The sequence below is a fragment of the Girardinichthys multiradiatus genome, chromosome 7, assembly GCF_021462225.1.
Source record: "Girardinichthys multiradiatus isolate DD_20200921_A chromosome 7, DD_fGirMul_XY1, whole genome shotgun sequence".
Lineage (NCBI taxonomy): Eukaryota > Metazoa > Chordata > Actinopteri > Cyprinodontiformes > Goodeidae > Girardinichthys > Girardinichthys multiradiatus.
This window is the reverse complement of record NC_061800.1, coordinates 31328914-31348244: the sequence shown is the minus strand read 5'-3', so window position 1 is coordinate 31348244 and position 19331 is coordinate 31328914. Positions and strand designations below refer to the sequence as shown.

The 19331-nt window shown below is 41.9% G+C and overlaps 1 protein-coding gene across 1 annotated transcript; it reads left to right on the top strand.

Moving 5' to 3' along the window:
- Positions 1-33: 33 nt before the first annotated feature.
- On the top strand, positions 34-11870 carry LOC124870861 (sacsin-like; the record flags this gene model as incomplete). Its single annotated transcript, XM_047369688.1, has 6 exons — positions 34-210; positions 503-554; positions 4297-4381; positions 8156-8267; positions 10768-10914; positions 11035-11870. Coding segments are annotated over exons 2-6 (1209 nt in total), but the record flags the coding sequence as incomplete, so codon positions are not given.
- Between the last annotated feature and the right edge of the window lie 7461 nt (positions 11871-19331).

Below are 19331 nucleotides of genomic sequence, written 5' to 3'. Positions count from 1 at the left end.
GCGGAGATTGGAGGAAGCGCGACCTTCCATGCGGTCATCTGCGTCCGTTGTTTCGTTTCTGCTGAAATCGTTCATGACTAAATTAAAGTTTAACCGTCCCGGAAGCGCCAGGTGTATTTGGAGGTTGGATATCACCAGCTTTTATATTGGACTAAAACAATATCAGTAAGACCAGACGAGCTGGTGATAACCTGCGCTGATGCGGCCAAGGTAAAATGGATTATTAAACTGGAAATCCATAACTTTTTATATACACCTCAACTTATGTATACGTAAAGAATAACAGTTGTGTTACACTTTATAGACCGTTCAATGCCAAAATATCAGTTGATGGCAACTGACTGTAGTTATCACCACTGTAAATGGTTAATGTAATCAAAATGTGTACTAATAGAAATAAAGACTTAATTTTATTAACCCAGGTTGGTAATTCATGTATTTGTTTTATGTTTTGCTGTTGCCAACTTAAATCGTTTATATTGCATTTCATTATTATAATCAGTTCCAGCAACCAACCTAAAAAGGATGAGTGAGAAGACCAGGAATAAATCCCGGTAAGATTTGCATTTATTTTTCATATGCAGTGCCTCTAGAACAGCAACCAGATCAGCCTGGATCACTGTCAGAGATGATCTTGAATTTTGCCTCCTCTGGCTAAGTGAGGTGTGTTGATCAGTCTGTTAAAAGAACCATAAGGATTTTCTGAATAAAACAGTTTTTTTTCTATTATGAAAATTGAAAAGATTTAGTGTAAATTCAAAAGAGAGCTTAAAGTTCGTTCGTTCGTTCGTCGTCTTCCGCTTATCCAGGACCGGGTCGCGGGGGCAGCAGACTCAGCAGAGACGCCCAGACGTCCCTCTCTCCAGACACCTCCTCCAGTTCCTCCAGGGGGAGCCCAAGGCGTTCCCAGGCCAGCCGAGAGACATAGTCCCTCCAGCGTGTCCTGGGCCGTCCCCTGGGCCTCCTCCCGGTGGGACGTGCCTGGAACACCTCCCGAGGAAGGCGTCCAGGAGGCATCCGGTATAGATGCCCGAGCCACCTCAACTGGCTCCTCTCGATGTGGAGGAGCAGCGGCTCTACTCCGAGCCCCTCCCGGATGGCCGAGCTCCTCGCCCTATCTCTAAGGGAGTGCCCGGCCACCCTACAGAGGAAGCTCATTTCAGCCGCTTGTATCCGTGATCTCGTTCTTTCGGTCATGACCCAAAGTTCATGGCCATAGGTGAGGGTAGGAACGTAGACCGACCAGTAAATTGAGAGCTTTGCTTTTCGGCTCAGCTCTCTCTTCACCACAATGGACCGGCACAGCGCCCCCATTACTGTGGCAGCTGCACCGATCCGTCTGTCGATCTCCCGCTCCATTCTTCCCTCACTCGTGAACAAGACCCCGAGATACTTAAACTCCTCCACTTGAGGCAGGAACTCCCCTCCAACCTGAAGAGGACAAGCCACCCTTTTCCGGTCGAGTACCATGGCCTCGGACTTGGAGGAGCTGATCCTCATCCCAGCCGCTTCCCACTCGGCTGCGAACCGCCACAGCGCATGCTGTAGGTCTTGGCTAGAGGGGGCCAGCAGGACCACTTCATCCGCAAAAAGAAGAGACGAAATCCACTGGTCCCCAAACCAGACCCCCTCCGGCCCTTGGCTGCGTCTAGAAATCCTGTCCATAAAAGTTATGAACAGGACCGGCGACAAAGGGCAGCCCTGCCGGAGTCCAACATGCACTGGGAACAGGTCCGACTTAGTGCCGGCAATGCGGACCAAACTCCTGCTCCGCTCGTACAGGGACCGGATGGCCCCTAATAAAGGGCCCCCGATTCCATACTCCTGGAGCACCCCCCACAGGGCATCACGAGGGACACAGTCGAATGCCTTCTCCAGGTCCACAAAACACATGTGAACCGGTTGGGCAAACTCCCATGAACCCTCGAGCACCCTGTAGAGGGTATAGAGCTGGTCCAGTGTTCCACGGCTGGGACGAAAACCACACTGTTCCTCCTGAAGCCGAGGTTCGACTATCGGTCGGACTCTCCTCTCCAATACCCTGGCGTAGGCCTTACCAGGGAGGCTGAGGAGTGTGATCCCCCTGTAGTTGGAACACACCCTCCGGTCCAAAGGGGGACCACCACCCCAGTCTGCCAGTCCAGAGGCACTGTCCCCGACCGCCACGCAATGTTGAAGAGGCGTGTTAACCATGACAGCCCTACAACATCCAGAGACTTGAGGTACTCAGGGCGGATCTCATCCACCCCCGAAGCCTTGCCACCGCGGAGCTTTTTAACCACCTCGGTGACTTCAGCCTGGGTGATGAAAGAGTCCAACCCCGAGTCCCCAGCCTCTGTTTCTACCACGGAATGCGTGATGGCAGGATTGAGGAGATCCTCGAAGTACTCCTTCCACCGCCCGATAATGTCCTCAGTCGAGGTCAGCAGTCTCCCGCCCCCACTATAAACAGTGTTGGCAGAGCACTGCTTCCCCCTCCTGAGGCGTCGGACGGTTTGCCAGAATCGCTTCGAGGCCAACCGGTAGTCCTTCTCCATGGCCTCACCGAACTCTTCCCAGGCCCGAGTTTTTGCCTCTGCCACAGCCCGGGCCAGATCCCGGGGGATGTTGGAGACATAGACTCAGAGTGGACCATGTTCTCTGCATCTATTGTCGATGCTGCTGCCCATAGCTGCGGCCGTAAGGTCTGCGGTGCCTGTTGTGGCGGCAATCCCAGAACCCGGTGGTGGACACCGGCAGTAAGGGATGCTGTTAAGCTGAAGGAGTCCTATCGGCTGTGGTTGGCTTGTGGGACTCCTGAGGCGGCTGACGGGTACCGTGAGGCCAAGCGTGCTGCGGCCCGGGCTGTGGCAGAGCTTACAGTGAAAACAAAAAATAAATAAATAACTCCTTCCAATGCTCACCTTCAGTCCAGTGGGTTTTTTTTATTTTTCATTAGTTAGACCTTTACATCACTAAGCAGTTGGCAGAACAAGAGCATGTAAATCATTTGTAAGATCATTTCACTCTGTGTAGCACAATAAAACAAGATAACCTTCCAAGCAGGGGAGCTGGTGCCTATCTCCAGCAGTCTATGAGCAGTAGGCGGGGTACACCCTGGACAAGTTGCCGGTCCATCGCAGGGCAACACAGACACACAACCATGAACACATTTATTCACACCTAAGGGCAATGTAAAGAGACCAATCAACCTAACAGTCGTGTTTTTGCACTGTGGGAGAAAGTCGGAGTACCCGGAGAGGACCCACGCATGCACGGGGAGAGTTTGCAAGTTCTCCCCGAAATTATATACCCAGGACCTTCGTGCTGCAAGGCAGCAGTGCTACCAACTGCGCCACCATTCAGTTGGAATGATCTAAAAAGGTTTGTTATAACTTAGGATCACTACAGAGCTTAAAGTACGGTGTGAATAATGATAACAATTTTTCATCAGTAGTACTTTTACAAGTTTGCAATTTTTGTCGACAGCACTACTTCACATACAGAGAATACTCACAAACCAACTTTCCTAACAGACCAACATATTTTTGCTTGTGGCCTTCATCAGGGTCATTTACCAGATCTTTATGCACCTTGGAAGTAGGTGTAGTTATGCCAGCTCGGCCACAGAGAACCCGGCCAGCGTTTCTGGGTGTTGTTGAGATATGGCTATTGCATAGTATGGTAGAGATTTAACTTGCAGTTGTAGTGATGGGTTGTTTTAACTGACACTGGTTTTCTGAAGTGTTTCTGAACTCCCGTGGTTTTTGACCCCAGAGATTTCTCCAGATTCTTTTGATGACATCATGGACTGTAGATGATTAAATCCCTATGAATTTGTTTTTATTATATATATATATATATATATATATTTTTTTTTTTAATTTGGGATATGTTTTGCATATCAGAAATAATTCTAATTTACTGAGAAACTCAAAAAAATACAGTAACTACAATCTAATAATGGGTCTTATTTCACCTGTCTTGTATTGACATGAATTACATGTTCCATTTGAGTGACATGTTGCATTGCTGCTAGTAACTAAACCAGCATCTGATAGCTGAATTTGATAAATGGTTTTTTTCTTACAGCATATCAATTATTTTAATACATTTTTGTGGTGTTCTAACTATTTTGGAGATGTCTTGAAAAGTTTTTATTATTTTTTGGGGTATCTAAACTAAACCAAACTCAAAAACTTTTTTACATTCTAAATGTCACTGTTTGGATTTGAAAAGATAAACTGAAATGGTAAAGTGTACTCAAAATGTGTCCGTTTAAATTATAACATTTCTCACTGTTATTTTTCTTATGAGGTCCTTTGGGGCTACAGCACCACCATTCCTTGACTACCTGAAAGATATTCTGCGCCGATATCCAGATGGTGGACAAATTTTGAAGGTTTGTTTGATTCTTAAATTCTGATTGTAAAAAATGCTTTCTCTGTTTGTCACTCAGCTAAGAAAACTGGTATGAAGCTGCCAGGCAAAAGCATGATATACTGAAGGAATTTCCCCAATTATGATATATATATATTAGATCTCGTCACATCTCTGGACTTTTAGAATTACTTCTTAAAGGCTTCTTCTACATAGAGCCTAAGGCTTTGCTAGTGTGGATTAGTTTTCCGAGACTGTTCCCACTTTTTCAACCTTTCACAAAATCATAATCATGTACGACCTGATTCTACATCCAGAATGTATGCACAGCAAATCACCTTGAAAACATTGTGATATGAGACAAACTAATAGAAAAAACCTTAGAAAAATGGTTTTCATTTAATTTAGCATGCAATAGATTAAGCCACCAAAAATAAAATGCGGAAAACTTCATGTACAGTGCTGAGCGTCTCAAAACTTTTGCAAAAAGCCTTAGATTTTGAGCCAACATCTGCATTTTGTTTGTTGTGATTACAAATCTGAGAAAATTATTTCATATTTAATATTAATATTTTATCAAATAATATTTTGGTCTGTTAAGGGTGGTCCTGTGAATACCAGCCTAGTAAGGCAGTGGTAATAGGCCAAAATCAAAAGGGTGAGCCAAGCTCTGACATTATTGAACAGCAAAACTCTGCACACACATGGAATGAATTCACACAATTTCTTAAAATACAAGAATTTATTGACAAAAATAAGTCAACTCAAAGTCAAACATATTTCAATCAACAAACTCTTTACTAAGCTAAAACAATCCAACTAAACTACCAAGCAGAATTAAAGAATAATGAAGACTAATGAGCTATGTACAATATAAACAAGTTGATTAAAGATGATTGAAACCATGACTGAATAACTGATGCAACATTATCATGCAATGTTTATGTTTGAGAACCAAGGATTATCTGGAAGTTAAGTTAAGTTAGTCTTGGAACCAACTTAGGCAATAATCAGCAAACCTTTAGACAACCATTCACAATGCAAGATCAGATAAAATATTATTTTAATAAAATAATGTTTTAAAGAATGATCTGCTGAATAAAACCAACCTTCTGGATGACTAATTCTCAACGGTGTCGCATTAGCTGCCTTTGTTTATTAAAATAATATTTAAAGAAATATAATTAAGGGAATAGTTTGGAAAAGAGCCAAATCTTTCTGGAGAAATTGGGCTTAATGGTGTTTACTCAGTTATCAGATTTAGTAAAATAATGTTTAGGGACTATTATTTACTAGCTTGAAAACTAACAACCTTTCTGGGTAAATATTCTTTAGCAGCAAGCACATGTCCTAAGCCGTTAGCAGTTAAAGCTAACAAAAGAAGCTGATATCCTAGCACTAGAATCAAACACACACCTTTAAAATACAGTCAATAAAAAGGGTTAAAATGCATGAGCGTGGACGGCGCGTTATGGCCGATCTTGTTTAAAATCACCCTTTAAATAAAGTTTGTCTTAACTTTAAAAACACACAAACACAGAACACAAAGCTGAGCGCATGTGCCGCACCAAGATAACTGAGTTTCAGACAAACAAAACCAAACTTCATAAAATGAAAAACGTTTAGATCATTTCAATAAAACTCCTCTTTGCCCAAAACCTAACCTCATGAACCGTGTGCTTAGGAGTTGTCCGGGTGACGACGAAGTTTGAAGAAAGCTCTGTGAACAAAGGGTTAGCTTCCAGCTTACCTACGGAGCTGTGGCTTGGCGGCCCGTTCTGTCCGCTGACCACATTGCACGTTACCGTAACCACGGTGATGCGGGGCCGCTGTCCTTCTTTGGGAAACTGCTGCACTCGACGTCGTGCTGGGAACTCTCTGGAAACAGTTCGCTTCTGCAGATCTCAGAGAGAACAGACAAGAAATGCTTGTACCTTGATTACCCCGTTCATGAATGAATCTACCGGATACACAGACAGTGATTCATTTGTAATTATCTTGTGCATATGATCGCATGATCTTATGACACCCTTGGATCCAGTTTGAAGAGTTTATGTCTTTTTGCCAGCAAAGAGACATTAGCGCGCTGTCCCCCCTATCCGGTCCCTCTGGAGGCCGTGTGGAAGAGGCAGGATGTAGCAAGAGCGGTGCTTTTATTTGGACAGTGACGTCACAGGAAGTCCGTAGCTACCCCGTTTCCTGGCTCTGCCGGAAGCAGGTTAATGCAATTTATTTTGAAAGTTCCAGGAAAGTCTGTACTGGCCTTTCACGTTGTTTCCATGGATGTGGGTCCCAACATGTTGAAATAATTTTTACAAAAATATTGAAATGTTAGCAAAAAACTAGCATAAAATGCTAGACAGAGTGATGAAAGCTCCCTTGTTGATTTCAGCTATTGACTTGTACTAGTAGTCTTGAGTATATATCTTCAGAAGACATAATAGAAAGGTTTTATTGTTGAAAATGTAAAGTTGTAGGGCAAGGTTTGCTACGCTAGGCCTTCTTAACAGTCATATATCTAAGTTCACATCGATCTATTTTTAAAATACTTACACTGTCTCCCTGTAACTCAGAGAATAAACATTAGAATTCTCCTGTTTGTTTTTAAGTCACTGAATGGCTTAGAACCAAAATGCATTAAAGATCTATTGCTGTTGTGTCAAACTTCCAGACCTCCCTGGTCTTCTAGTTCAAGTCTACTTTGCCTCCCCAGAACCAAATATGGAGATGCAGTTTCAGTTCTTATGTTCCACTAATCTGGAACAAATTTGCAGGAAACCAGAAATGTTTAATCCCTTAGTTCTTTTAAATCAAGGTTAAAATCCCATTGCTTTTGTAAACCATTAACTAAAACATATTTGTAAAAGTTTCCAGTGGGGTTAAAGGTTTATCAGAATTTTCCACTGTTGAACATAGCGTGAAGGACATCGCTGTCCACAGTGAGAAGTAGTTCATTGTAAAAAAAACCTCCCCGACAGACTATGGCTGAGCCTGGCTCTCCTAGAGGAAGTTAGGACGAAGGTATAGACCAGTTTTAGAGGCAATATTCCCCCATTATCGAGAGACATAATCGGTCAGAACTGTTCTATGGAGTTACATCCTCTCCAAGGAGAAACATTTGATTTTATGTTAAGAAAATATGGGCGTAAAAGCATCGAGTGCAAAAAATTAACACACTATATAACCAAAGACCTAAAAATCAAAAATTACAAAATATTTAAAATGATAAAAGTTAAAAAGGTCCTGCTAATTAGATTAAATGTTTAAATTATAATAAAGTTTTCTATAGGGACAAAAGGTGATATGAGAATTTCCACCTTAGAACTGAGCTAGGCAGACCTTGTTGTGTGCAGTGAGAAGCAATTTACTGCAGAAGACCCCTACCCAACTGACCGTGGTTGGGCTCTCCTAACAATAGTTCATGGGAAGGTTACAGAGTGCCAACAAAGGCTTTGACCTTTGATCCAGACGTGGACAAGTTTTAAAAGAATATTCCACCATCACCCAGACGTGTAATGGGCCAGAAGATTTCTAAGGAATTGCCTCCTCCTCAGGGAAAATGTTTTATCTTATGTTAAGAAAAAATACGGACCAAATAGCACCGAGGCAGTGGATTTTACAAAAATGTTGAGGTCATTAATTTCAATCTGTAGTCCAACTTTTCTCTACTTTCCTTTCCTTTATCATGCCACTGGAATTTACTTTGTGAATGTTTTTTGTCATCATGTAAAGCACTTTTAATTGTCTTGTTACTGAAATGTGCTATACAAATAAACTTGCCTTGTCTTATGTTCAGGAACTGATTCAAAATGCAGATGACGCTCAAGCCACAGAAGTTGTTTTCATCCATGATAAGAGGAGCTACAAGACAGAAAGTCTCTGGACTGATGAGCTGGGAAAATTCCAAGGTATTTATATTATATTATATTATATTATATTATATTATATTATATTATATTATATTATATTAAGTAATGAAAATTTTATTCCTAGTTATTCCTAGCAAATATTCGGCAAGAGAATAGTACTTTTTTAAAGGTTTTCCTACATTCAAATGCTTGTTGTGTTTTACCTTCATCAGTTTATGCTAGTGTTTCAAGGTTAAGTGTGTTAAAGAAGAGACATACAGTTGAAACCAGATGTTTACAAAAACCTGGATAAAAAGATACACAACCTTTGTATCCTCACTAAATTCTTTGAAGGAAGTTTGACCCATTCTTCCTAACAGAACTGGTGGAACTAAGTCAGGTTTGTGGGCCACCTTGAAGACAAACACATTTTAGCCCTGCATCGTAGATTTTCTGTAGGACTAAGATCAGGGGTCTCATATATAAACGTGTTGTACGCACAACACGGGGTTTGAAACTGGGATACATCATGCAAAGGTTGTGATGTATAAAAAACAAACTTTAAGGGGGAATGTATGGTCCTTTACTGAAACTCTGACCCACACATATGCGGGTTTTTGAGATGGGGGAAACTGACGACACAGATGGTGAGGTGGGGAATTGAAGCCACACTGCATTGCTCTCAGACATTCAATTTCACTCAATATCAAACTTTAATCATAGATCAATATCATTTTATGTATTCAAAAACCTAAGTGTTATTTATGCTTCTGCTGGTAAACCAAAACTATACATAAGGACCTTTTAAATAAATTAAAAAAGCCCTATAAGTACACTGGAATCTTAAACCAAAGTAATTTCATCAAAGTTTTCTCACCAATACTCTTCCTGATGATCACCATGGTGATGTGTACCACAGATTAACACATAAATTGTGACTAGGTGTGAGGCAATAACAGTGGTAAACATTTAAATAGTGGTGACCAGGAGCACCGCTGGGGATTTTGGCCCCCATGAAAAAAATCTTGCATGTATGACCTTGATGCATGACCTCGTTGGTTTCACTCAGAAAAATGTCCCGGCAGCCGAGTGTCCCGAAGCTTCTTCAAAAAGCCCAAATATGACGGTGGTGTTGATAAAAGAGGGACTGATGCAGTGGAAAATGAAGAACAAGTAATCAGCCTTGGCAACTACGGAGCGAGCAAGCGAGCTGTGGGAGCAGGAGGTCTTCTGGCTGAGAAGGAAGGATGGAAAAAGTTTGTGCAACATGTAAAAAAGCCAACATGACAAACGGATATATCCAAGGACGCACGAACATGCGGAAATTAAAATGAATTAAAATAAATGCCACCGAATGTTTAATTATTATCATTTTAAAATAAATGAAGGGACGGTTAAAACTAGATTATGACCACATTGTTTGACCCTGTCAGTCTAAATGACGACCAATGAAAAAGTTTGGCAACATCTGATTGACGCTTTTTGTTGTTACTGTTTTACAACAAATGCGACATTCCTGCTCTCGCACTACAGCTGTCGCGTTCGGCTATGAAACGATCTGTGTTCTTCCAAATCTCAACTAGCGTTTCTGCGGCTTGCTGCTCCTCATGGAGCTCTTCTGCTTACACTATGAGGTACGTAACAAGACCATGCACCTGACATGTACCTGACGCAAAGGTCCACTTCTCCCTACGCTAAACGAGAAGGGGAGGGCTGAGGGGAGACCGATGCGCCGGAGTGAAACTTTTGTCATCCAGTCTCTTTAGTAAAAAGAGACTGGAAAAACAAACAAGAACGCAAACCGAAATTATCATGCTCATTTTAATTATTCATGCGATAAATTTCAGTTATGCAAATAATTGATTCATTGTTTATCATGACAGGCCTACTCAACTGTGGCAAGGAGAAGTTCCTTAGGCATTGTGCAACTCTGGTGTTGTAGTATGTGATGCACTTGATGAACCTCCACATGGTTGGTGGTAAAATGACCCTGAATTTTCTGGCCGTGTGTGACTTTGGCCCTCGCAACGCCAGCAGGCAGTCCTTTTCTCGCCTCTCTAAGTGCTGATGCCTCCCCTATCCTGAACACAGCATTCCTAGCTTTCAGCAGAGCCCTCACCTCTGTATTCAGCCAGACTTTCTGGTTCGGAAAGCAGGTTACTGTCCTAGTGGTGGTGACATCATGACTACACTTGGAGGTTTATTCCTCCAGGTCCACCTCTTAGCGTGCGTAGCTGCCTCTCTGAAGACAGTCTGTGCACTGAAAACAGTCCTGGAGCACCATGGCTGCATCCCTGTGCCACACAGTGACTGTCTTCTTTGTTGGCCTGATCTGTAGTAACTTTGTGTATGTAAACTTTCTCTAAAATCTCTGAAATGTCTGTTTTTCATTATTCTGGTATTTATCAAATAGAAATAATGTTAGTAATCCTAAATGACCTAAAGCAAGACACATTTAGTCTGACACTGAGGGGAAAAAAACAAGTTATTTAAAATACATGGTATAAAGTATCTGGTTTTGTATGCCAAGTCATTGTATGTATAACTTTGTCTTGCATAGGTCCTGCTCTTTATGCCTACAACAATGCAGTATTTACTGATGAAGACTGGGAAAGAATTCAAAAGGCAGGAAGAAGTGGTAAGATCAACGACCCAAACAAAATCGGGAGATTTGGCATTGGCTTCAACTCTGTTTATCACATCACAGGTGAATATCTTAGGTTGCACACTTACATTATGTACAGTTATTAATATGAATTTAGAAGGCGTTTTAGGAGAACCTAGACAGAATAATTAATTGGAAAACATGTTTTCATTTTACCCACAGATGTACCAAGTATATTCAGCTCAGGGCACCTTGGCCTAATGGACCCACAAGAAAAAATATTTGGAGAAAGAAATGGAGGGTTTCTTTGGTCATTGGATGATGAAGAACATCAAGAATCTTTAATGACGATGAATGACCAGTTTCAACCCTACAGAGACCTAGTTTCACTTGTAGGCAAACAAGAATGGTGTAAAATCATAGAGAATCAGTACTTCTCTGGGACACTTTTCAGGTTCCCGTTACGCAACAAGGCATCAGAGATTTCAGACAATCTGTATGATTCAGATAAAATGGCTGAGCTTTTTGATAGCTTCATTGCAGATGCAGATTTAAACCTCCTCTTTTTGAAAAATGTGAGCTCTGTGTCCTTGATTCATATTAGTGAGGATGGCACTGTTACCACCAGGCTTGAAGTGAAATTCTCAGAACAAACAAAACTTCTTCTAAAGCAAGAAGATGACATTGAAGGTTTGACAAGATTCAAAGGCATCACCCTAAATTCAAAAGAGCAGAAAGAAACAAAATGGCTTGTAACAACATACACTATGAAAGAGAGCAAAATGCCAAACCTTGATCTTCTTGCCAAAAAGTTGAGTTTTTTACCCAGAGTTGACTTGGCATTCCCCCTTGATGAGCAGAGAGACTGTTTTCAGGGCCGACTGAGCTGTTTTCTCCCTCTACCAAACAACGAATCCAACAAGACCGGTCTCCCAGTTCATGTCAATGCCTGCTTTGGTCTTACAGACAACAGAAGACACATCAAGTGGCAAGAAGAAGATCAGAAACATGACGAACATGCTTTGTGGAATGAATTGCTAGTGAAGGAGGTTCTTCCCCAAGCATACTGTGATGCTCATTCAAGATGCCATCCAACTTTGTCAACAATCTGCTTTTCCTGTGTCTTCTGTGTACAACCTGTGGCCTGATGTTACTCAAATGCAGCACAAAGACAAATGGCTCAATATTGCTGTGGAGGTTTTTCATCACTTATTCAATGAGAACATGGCTGTTCTCACTCTTGCCAGAGATGAAACACAGTTTATCCCTCTATCAGAAGCTGTGATACCCTGTAACGGTCCAACAAAATCTGAGACATTATCTGCCATTAAAAGGACTTTGGTTTCCTGTGGAGAAAATCTTGTGAGTTTACCAGCTACTGTAGTTAGGGCCATCGAGTCCTATGCACACACTAACCCAAAACATGTGACCCCCAGCTTCCTCAGAGAGATTCTCCACAGGTCTGGTGTTCATAACATCAGTAAAGAAGACAAACTCTGTATTTTGGAATACATACTGAGTGATGGACAATACAGAGAACTGGTGGGTCTTCAGCTTCTTCCACTCAGTGATGGATCTTTCAGATCTTTCACAAACAAAGAGGAGGATACTGCCTTGATTGACAACAAGGAATTTCCAAGGTAGATCTATGGTTTGTTTGACATCTCTGTTGCTATATTTATGTTGTTTTTTTTAACTGGTTTGGAATGAAAGGCATGCTGCTTCAATAATTAGAACTATTGTTTCACTCTAGAAATGTGTTTTGGTTGAAACTCAGCTGCATTTCTACTATGTGCAGTTTGTATTTTCACTATATTGCACTTCCACATTTATTTACAATCTAAATGTGTATCTTTTATTGCAGTAGTATATATATTTTCACACATTTAGTTTTAAAAAGTCAAACCTTTAATTTGACTGCTCTTATTCAGGTGGAAAAAGTCCTATGTTAGAAACAAAAATACCTTTAACATACCTGTGCCACACTTATCAGAATGCCTTCTGTTATATTTTTGTACACCCCTTTTACGCATAGCACAGTCCTCTTCTATTTCATGTTGGAGCATACAGAGAGAGACCTTTGACCATTCCTCTTTGCATTGTTCCTCTAGTATGCTCTCTTCCCTCAGTTCGCATCAGGTTTCTATTGGATTTAGGTCTGGAGATTGTCTCGATCTATATTGTTTTTCACAGTTTATATAATTCTATTTCTGCTAGATTGGAATTTTGTTTGTTAGGTATAAAGTTTTGGTCACTAAAACTGCGTTTAGTTTTTGTTACAAGCATATCAAGCATATTAAACAAATGTATCTATTCTGCAGAATATTGCTGCCAAACTGCAAAAACCTCTTCATCCCCCACAATCTCGGTTCAAGCTGCAGAACCCACCTGATAGAACTGGCCAAGCTAGGTATGTTAGGTGGACTTTATTAAACAAATGTTGTATTGGCTTTATACAGGTCCTTCTCAAAATATTAGCATACCCTCCGGTCCCCCTTCTTATGAAGGGGGACCACCATCCCAGTCTGCCAGTCCAGAGGCACTGTCCCCGACCGCCACGCAATGTTGAAGAGACGTGTCAACCATGACAGCCCTACAACATCCAGAGACTTGAGGTACTCAGGGCGGATCTCATCCACCCCCGAAGCCTTGCCACCGCGGAGCTTTTTAACCACCTCGGTGACTTCAGCCTGGGTGATGAAAGAGTCCAACCCCGAGTCCCCAGCCTCTGTTTCCACCACGGAATGCGTGATGGCAGGATTGAGGAGATCCTCGAAGTACTCCTTCCACCGCCCGATAATGTCCTCAGTCGAGGTCAGCAGTCTCCCGCCCCCACTATAAACAGTGTTGGCGAAGCACTGCTTCCCCCTCCTGAGGCGACGGACGGTTTGCCAGAATCGCTTCGAGGCCAACCGGTAGTCCTTCTCCATGGCCTCACCGAACTCCTCCCAGGCCCGTGTTTTTGCCTCTGCCACAGCCCGGGCCGCAGCACGCTTGGCCTCACGGTACCCGTCAGACACCTCAGGAGTCCCACAAGCCAACCACAGCCGATAGGACTCCTTCTTCAGCTTAACAGCATCCCTTACTGCCGGTGTCCACCACCGGGTTCTGGGATTGCCGTCGCGACAGGCACCGCAGACCTTACGGCCACAGCTACGGGCAGCAGCATCAACAATAGATGCAGAGAACATGGTCCACTCGGACTCTATGTCTCCAACATCCCCCGGGATCTGGTCGAAGCTCTCCCGGAGGTGGGAGTTGAATACATCCCTGGCCGAGGGCTCCGCCAGACGTTCCCAGCAGACCCTCACTATGCGCTTGGGCCTGCCAAGTCTGACTGGCTTTCTCCTCCTCCAGCGGATCCAACTCACCACCAGGTGATGATCGGTGGACAGCTCAGCCCCTCTCTTCACCCGAGTGTCCAAAACATGCGGCCGAAGATCTGATGATACGACAACAAAGTCGATCATCGACCTCCTGCCTAGGGTGTCCTGGTGCCAAGTCCACTGATGGACACCTTTATGTTTGAACATGGTGTTTGTTATGGACAATCCGTGACTAGCACAAAAGTCCAGTAACAAAACACCACTCGGATTCAGATCGGGGAGGCCATTCCTCCCGACCACGCCTCTCCAGGTGTCACTGTCTTTCCCCACGTGGGCGTTGAAGTCCCCCAGCAGAATAATGGAGTCCCCGGGAGGGGCACTATCCAGCACCCCCGACAGGGACGCCAAGAAGGCCGGGTACTCCGCACTGCCACTCGGCCCGTAGGCTGAAATGATAGTCAGAGACCTCTCCCCAACCCGAAGGCGCAGGGATACGACCCTCTCATCCACTGGGGTAAACCCCAACACGAGACGGCTGAGCTGGGGGGCAACAAGCAAACCCACACCAGCCCGCCGCCTCTCCCCGTGGGCCACTCCAGAGTAGAACAGAGTCCAACCCCTCTCAAGGAGATGGGTTCCAGAGCCCATGCTTTGCGTGGAGGCAAGCCCGACTATTTCTAGTCGATATCTCTCGACCTCCCGCACAAGCTCAGGCTCCTTCCCCCCCAGCGAGGTGACATTCCATGTCCCTAGAGCCAGCCTAAGCATCCGGGGATCGGGCCGCTGAGGTCTCCACCTTCGTCCGCCACCCAATCCTCTTTGCACCGGTCCCTCAAGGTTCCCCCTGCAGGTGGTGGGCCCACTGGGGGATGGCCTCGCGTCTCTCGTTCGGGCTTGGCCCGGCCGGGTCCCGCGAGGAGCAACCCGGCCACCAGGCGCTCTCCGACGAGTCCCGACCCCAGGCCTGGCTACAGGGTGGGACCCCGGCTCTGCCGTACCGGGCGACGTCACGTGCCTCGATATTCTTTTCTTCATGAGGGATTCTTGAACCACTCTTTGTCTGACCCATCACTGTTTGCCATGGGAGACCCTACCAGGGGCATTTAGGCCCCAGACAACATAGCCTCTAGGATCATTTGAGCACTCAAACCCCTCCACCACGTTAAGGTGGTGGTTCAAGGAGGGGCCAACAGAAAGTAAAATGTTATTATTAATATGTTATTGTTATAATTATTATTATTCCATGTTTTAACCATATTGATCCTATTATACTGGTCCCTTACTGAAACACCTGTATGCATTTTGGCTTAAATCAGGGCTCTGACCATAGTTGGTTCTTTAGTTAATAATATTACTGATGAAGATTGTAGCAGTTCTCTTAAAGTGTATTATTACTCTCAGTACTTTTCTTTAGTACTTCTCCCTGTCATTTCCTGATACAGAGAATGCTTCACCTCTTTTGTTACTCAGTAATAAACACACAAACTGTTTCAGTTTCAGTATATAGATTTTCCACAAAGATTAACAAGCTTAAAACCTAATTTAGATTCCTGGAAATTGAGTAAATGTAACGTTTTCTCTTAAGGCTGAGTTTCCAGCCTCTTACACTGATTCCACCCTTTTCAGTTTCCAGCACAACATATTAATGTTGCACCTTTCTGGTGCTTAAAAAGCAGGATCCTCCTCGTCCTAGCAGTTTCTGGAGGTTTTAACCGCATGCCTTGTTGGAGGACAATTCGGTACAAATTATTACCTTTCCTTTAATTATTTTAATATGCAGATAGAACATGATAAACTTGGTGGTTTTCTTTCCTGTTTATAAAATGTTGAAGCATTAATAGTTTCTTATCTCCTGTTTGAATTATCAGCAGCCTATTGGAAAACTTTGACTAAAATAAAAAAAATAGCTCTGCTTGTCTCATTTGTTTCATTTGTTACTCTTTTGTTTAGCTTATTGCTAAAAATATAAGTGATATTATTGTGGTCTGCATTGTTGAAATCAGTATAAAAAGTCACCTGCACACTTTTGTTTGTTTTATTACTGCACTCTTGCTAATGTATCAAGGTTCATCCATCTATTGCCTTTATCTGCTTATTCTTTAAACTCCATCTAGAAAGATCTGAACACTAATTCAGTAAAGAACAGGTGAAATATATAAGTTGGTTATTATGTTAAACAAATAAACTGAATTATCCTGCTTTATCTTCTGCATAGAATCCATATTGATCTGAACTATAACTAAACCAAAGCACTAAATGAAAAGGTGTTCTATCCTTTATTGATGGGGGACACACACCTGATGTTAAAACAAATGTGCTTTGTGGAGAGAGCATAATTAAAATAAATTTTAATGTTTAACATTTCCATTTATGTAAGTGTGGATTTCTTTTAAATCACAAATTCATGTGCTTTAAACCTGCTTTACTACAATGAAATAAATAACTGTTCACAGGAAGATGCATTTATCATGCCAGCAGACTTAACTTTAAGCGATGTAATGTCTAACATATTTTTACATTTAAACTAATGGTGTCCATTGAAACATGATACATTTGGTAAAAACATTGTCCAACTTTATATAAATCACACACAATTGCCCTCGTTTTCCAGCAAATATCCCCCCTTTGTTGGATTTAGGGCATGCAGCTTAGAACAGTAACAAGCTCTAATTTTTGCTGTGTACTGCAGCAAAAATTAGTTACTTTAAATTCAGATAAACAGTTATTGATTAACTGAGTAGTTTTTGAGAAGAATCCTTAATCTTTGCGCTGGCATGCAGAAATGACAGAACAACACACAGAAAACATAATAAAATGATAAAATCATTGTCACTTACTGCATGGTTTTCTTTCTTTGTCTTGTTAATAGTAAATATCAGACATAGAGGCACTGCATGACCTCGCATTTTTATTGTCAGCAGACAACCATCGACATGGATTTGCATACATGGATTGCATCTGTGTGTAAGAATACAGTCCTCATGGACATGAGATTGTAAAGTGTGCATTAAACTGAAAGGAACTCCTGAAAAGGCAAACATTCAGGTCATCTACAAAAAGATAATTGATGCCACTGCTTCTCTTGAAGGTAATAAAAAAACGTCTTACAAGTTAGGTAAGAGAAGTGATGTCAAAACAATAGTTTAATGCCGACACCTAATTTTTGGGATTTTCTACAAGATAAGCATAAGTTTGACAGTAATATTTTTTCAGAAACCCATGTTTTACCAGAATTATAATAAAATACTATACAAAAGAAAACCTTGATGTTAAAATGAAAGGCTTCTGTAATCACTTTCATTAAGAGTCTCTAAAGTACCTTTCACAATAAAAAAAATAATATGTTGTTTGCATTTTCCAAGAAACATACGAGTGATGATTAGGAATGATGATTTTGATGGATGCAATGTTGAGGATAATAGAAACCCTTTATTGTCCCACAGTGGAGAAGTTTAGGTGTGTGACAAAGCAAAAGGCAGTGAAAGCAAACATATTCACACATCACTAAAACTATGGAAAAAAGTTACTTCACTAAAAGCTATAAGAACCGATTCAGAAAAACAGGAGTCACAAAAAGTTAGAATAGGCTTTACAGGAGAGGAGAAAAAAAAACCAGCATAAATACTGTGCGGTTATCAAAATGGCATACCCAGATTAATTAAATTAAGTGTGCAGCATAGTCAGTTGACACTAGTGACAGCATCAATGTAAACACGAATTGAGCAGATAAAAACTATGCAATATCGGCATTAATGTAAAAACTACTGAGAAGAAAGATCTGCATTAACACTCCTTTGTGCACTTAGGGTCCAGCAATCTTTCACTAAAGGAGCTCTCTAGTTCAGCAATAGCTTCATGTATGGCGTGGGCAACATTGTCTAGCAGTGATGGTATTTTTTCTTACGTGATTTTATCTCCCACCCCAAGCACTGTATTCAGGGGGATTCCTAAGACACAGCTGGCCTTCCTGATGAGCTTAACAAACCGCTTCCTCTCAGCTGCAGGTAAGATGCTGCTCCATCATACTACACCAAAGAAGATGGCTGATGCCACCACAGAATCAAGGGTCTTCAGGAGCATCATCTGCACTCCAAAAGATTTCAGTCTCGTTAGCAGGTAGAGTCTGCTCTGACCCTTCCTATAAAGAGCACAAGTGTTTGGACTCCAATTCAGTTTATTTTTCAGGGGAACACCCAGGTTCTCATAGGACTCCACTATCAGTACCTGGGAACAACAAGAAAGGAAGTGGGGGCCTTTTTGTGAAGCCTGGTCTTGATTGAAAAGTTGTTGGTAAAATGTCAGTGCTGTTAGTGATTTAAAGAAATTTGTGACTATTAAAAGAAATTAAGGAAAATATAAAAAGATAATAATCAGTTATTTTTGTAGTATTGATTAATTTATTAGAAACATTTCCGAGTTGTATGAAATACAAAATAAGTGAAAACAAATATGATTGTTTTGTTGCATGTATAGGAAATCCATGTCGATGGTAGTCCGCTGACAATAAAGATGTGAGATTACACAGTCCCTCTATCTCTGATATTTACTGTGAAAAAGAAAGAAAAACAGGCAGTAAAGGTGACAATGATTTTTTCATTTAATGATGTTTTGTGATAGGCGTGTTGTTCAGTCATTTCTACAGGCCAGCACATAGATTGAGGATTCTAGTATCATTTTTCTGTGAATAAAATAGCTCGTGTGAGTGCCCTCTAGTGATTGATATAAGTACTACAGACACAACTAGGATTAAAACAATTCATGTTGCTCTTCACTTGTTTTAGACAAAGCTGTTATGGATTTAATTTGCTTTATTGGATATTAAAGACTAAATGAATAATGAGATGAGTTCATAAGCATCGACTGACACTGAATGCTGCATTATATTTGAAGTCCGCCAAAAAATACATAAAATATCTTTGCAGCACCTTGATGTGTGATGAATTAGTGTGGTCTGCAGTTCTACTTCTCTTATTGGGTGGCTACAGTTTAAATTAAATGGACAAAAAAAGTATGGGCAGGCCCCTGCAGAATTTAAAACGCCGTTTTAGACGGCCTAATAGATGTCATCAAGCAGCGAAAAAAACGGCGTTCAGGTCATTGAACGCCATATAATGTAAAAAGCGGCGTTCAATGACCAGAAAAGCGGACTAAAAATGCGGAAAAATGCGGGGTTCTGAAATTAGTCTTAAAAAT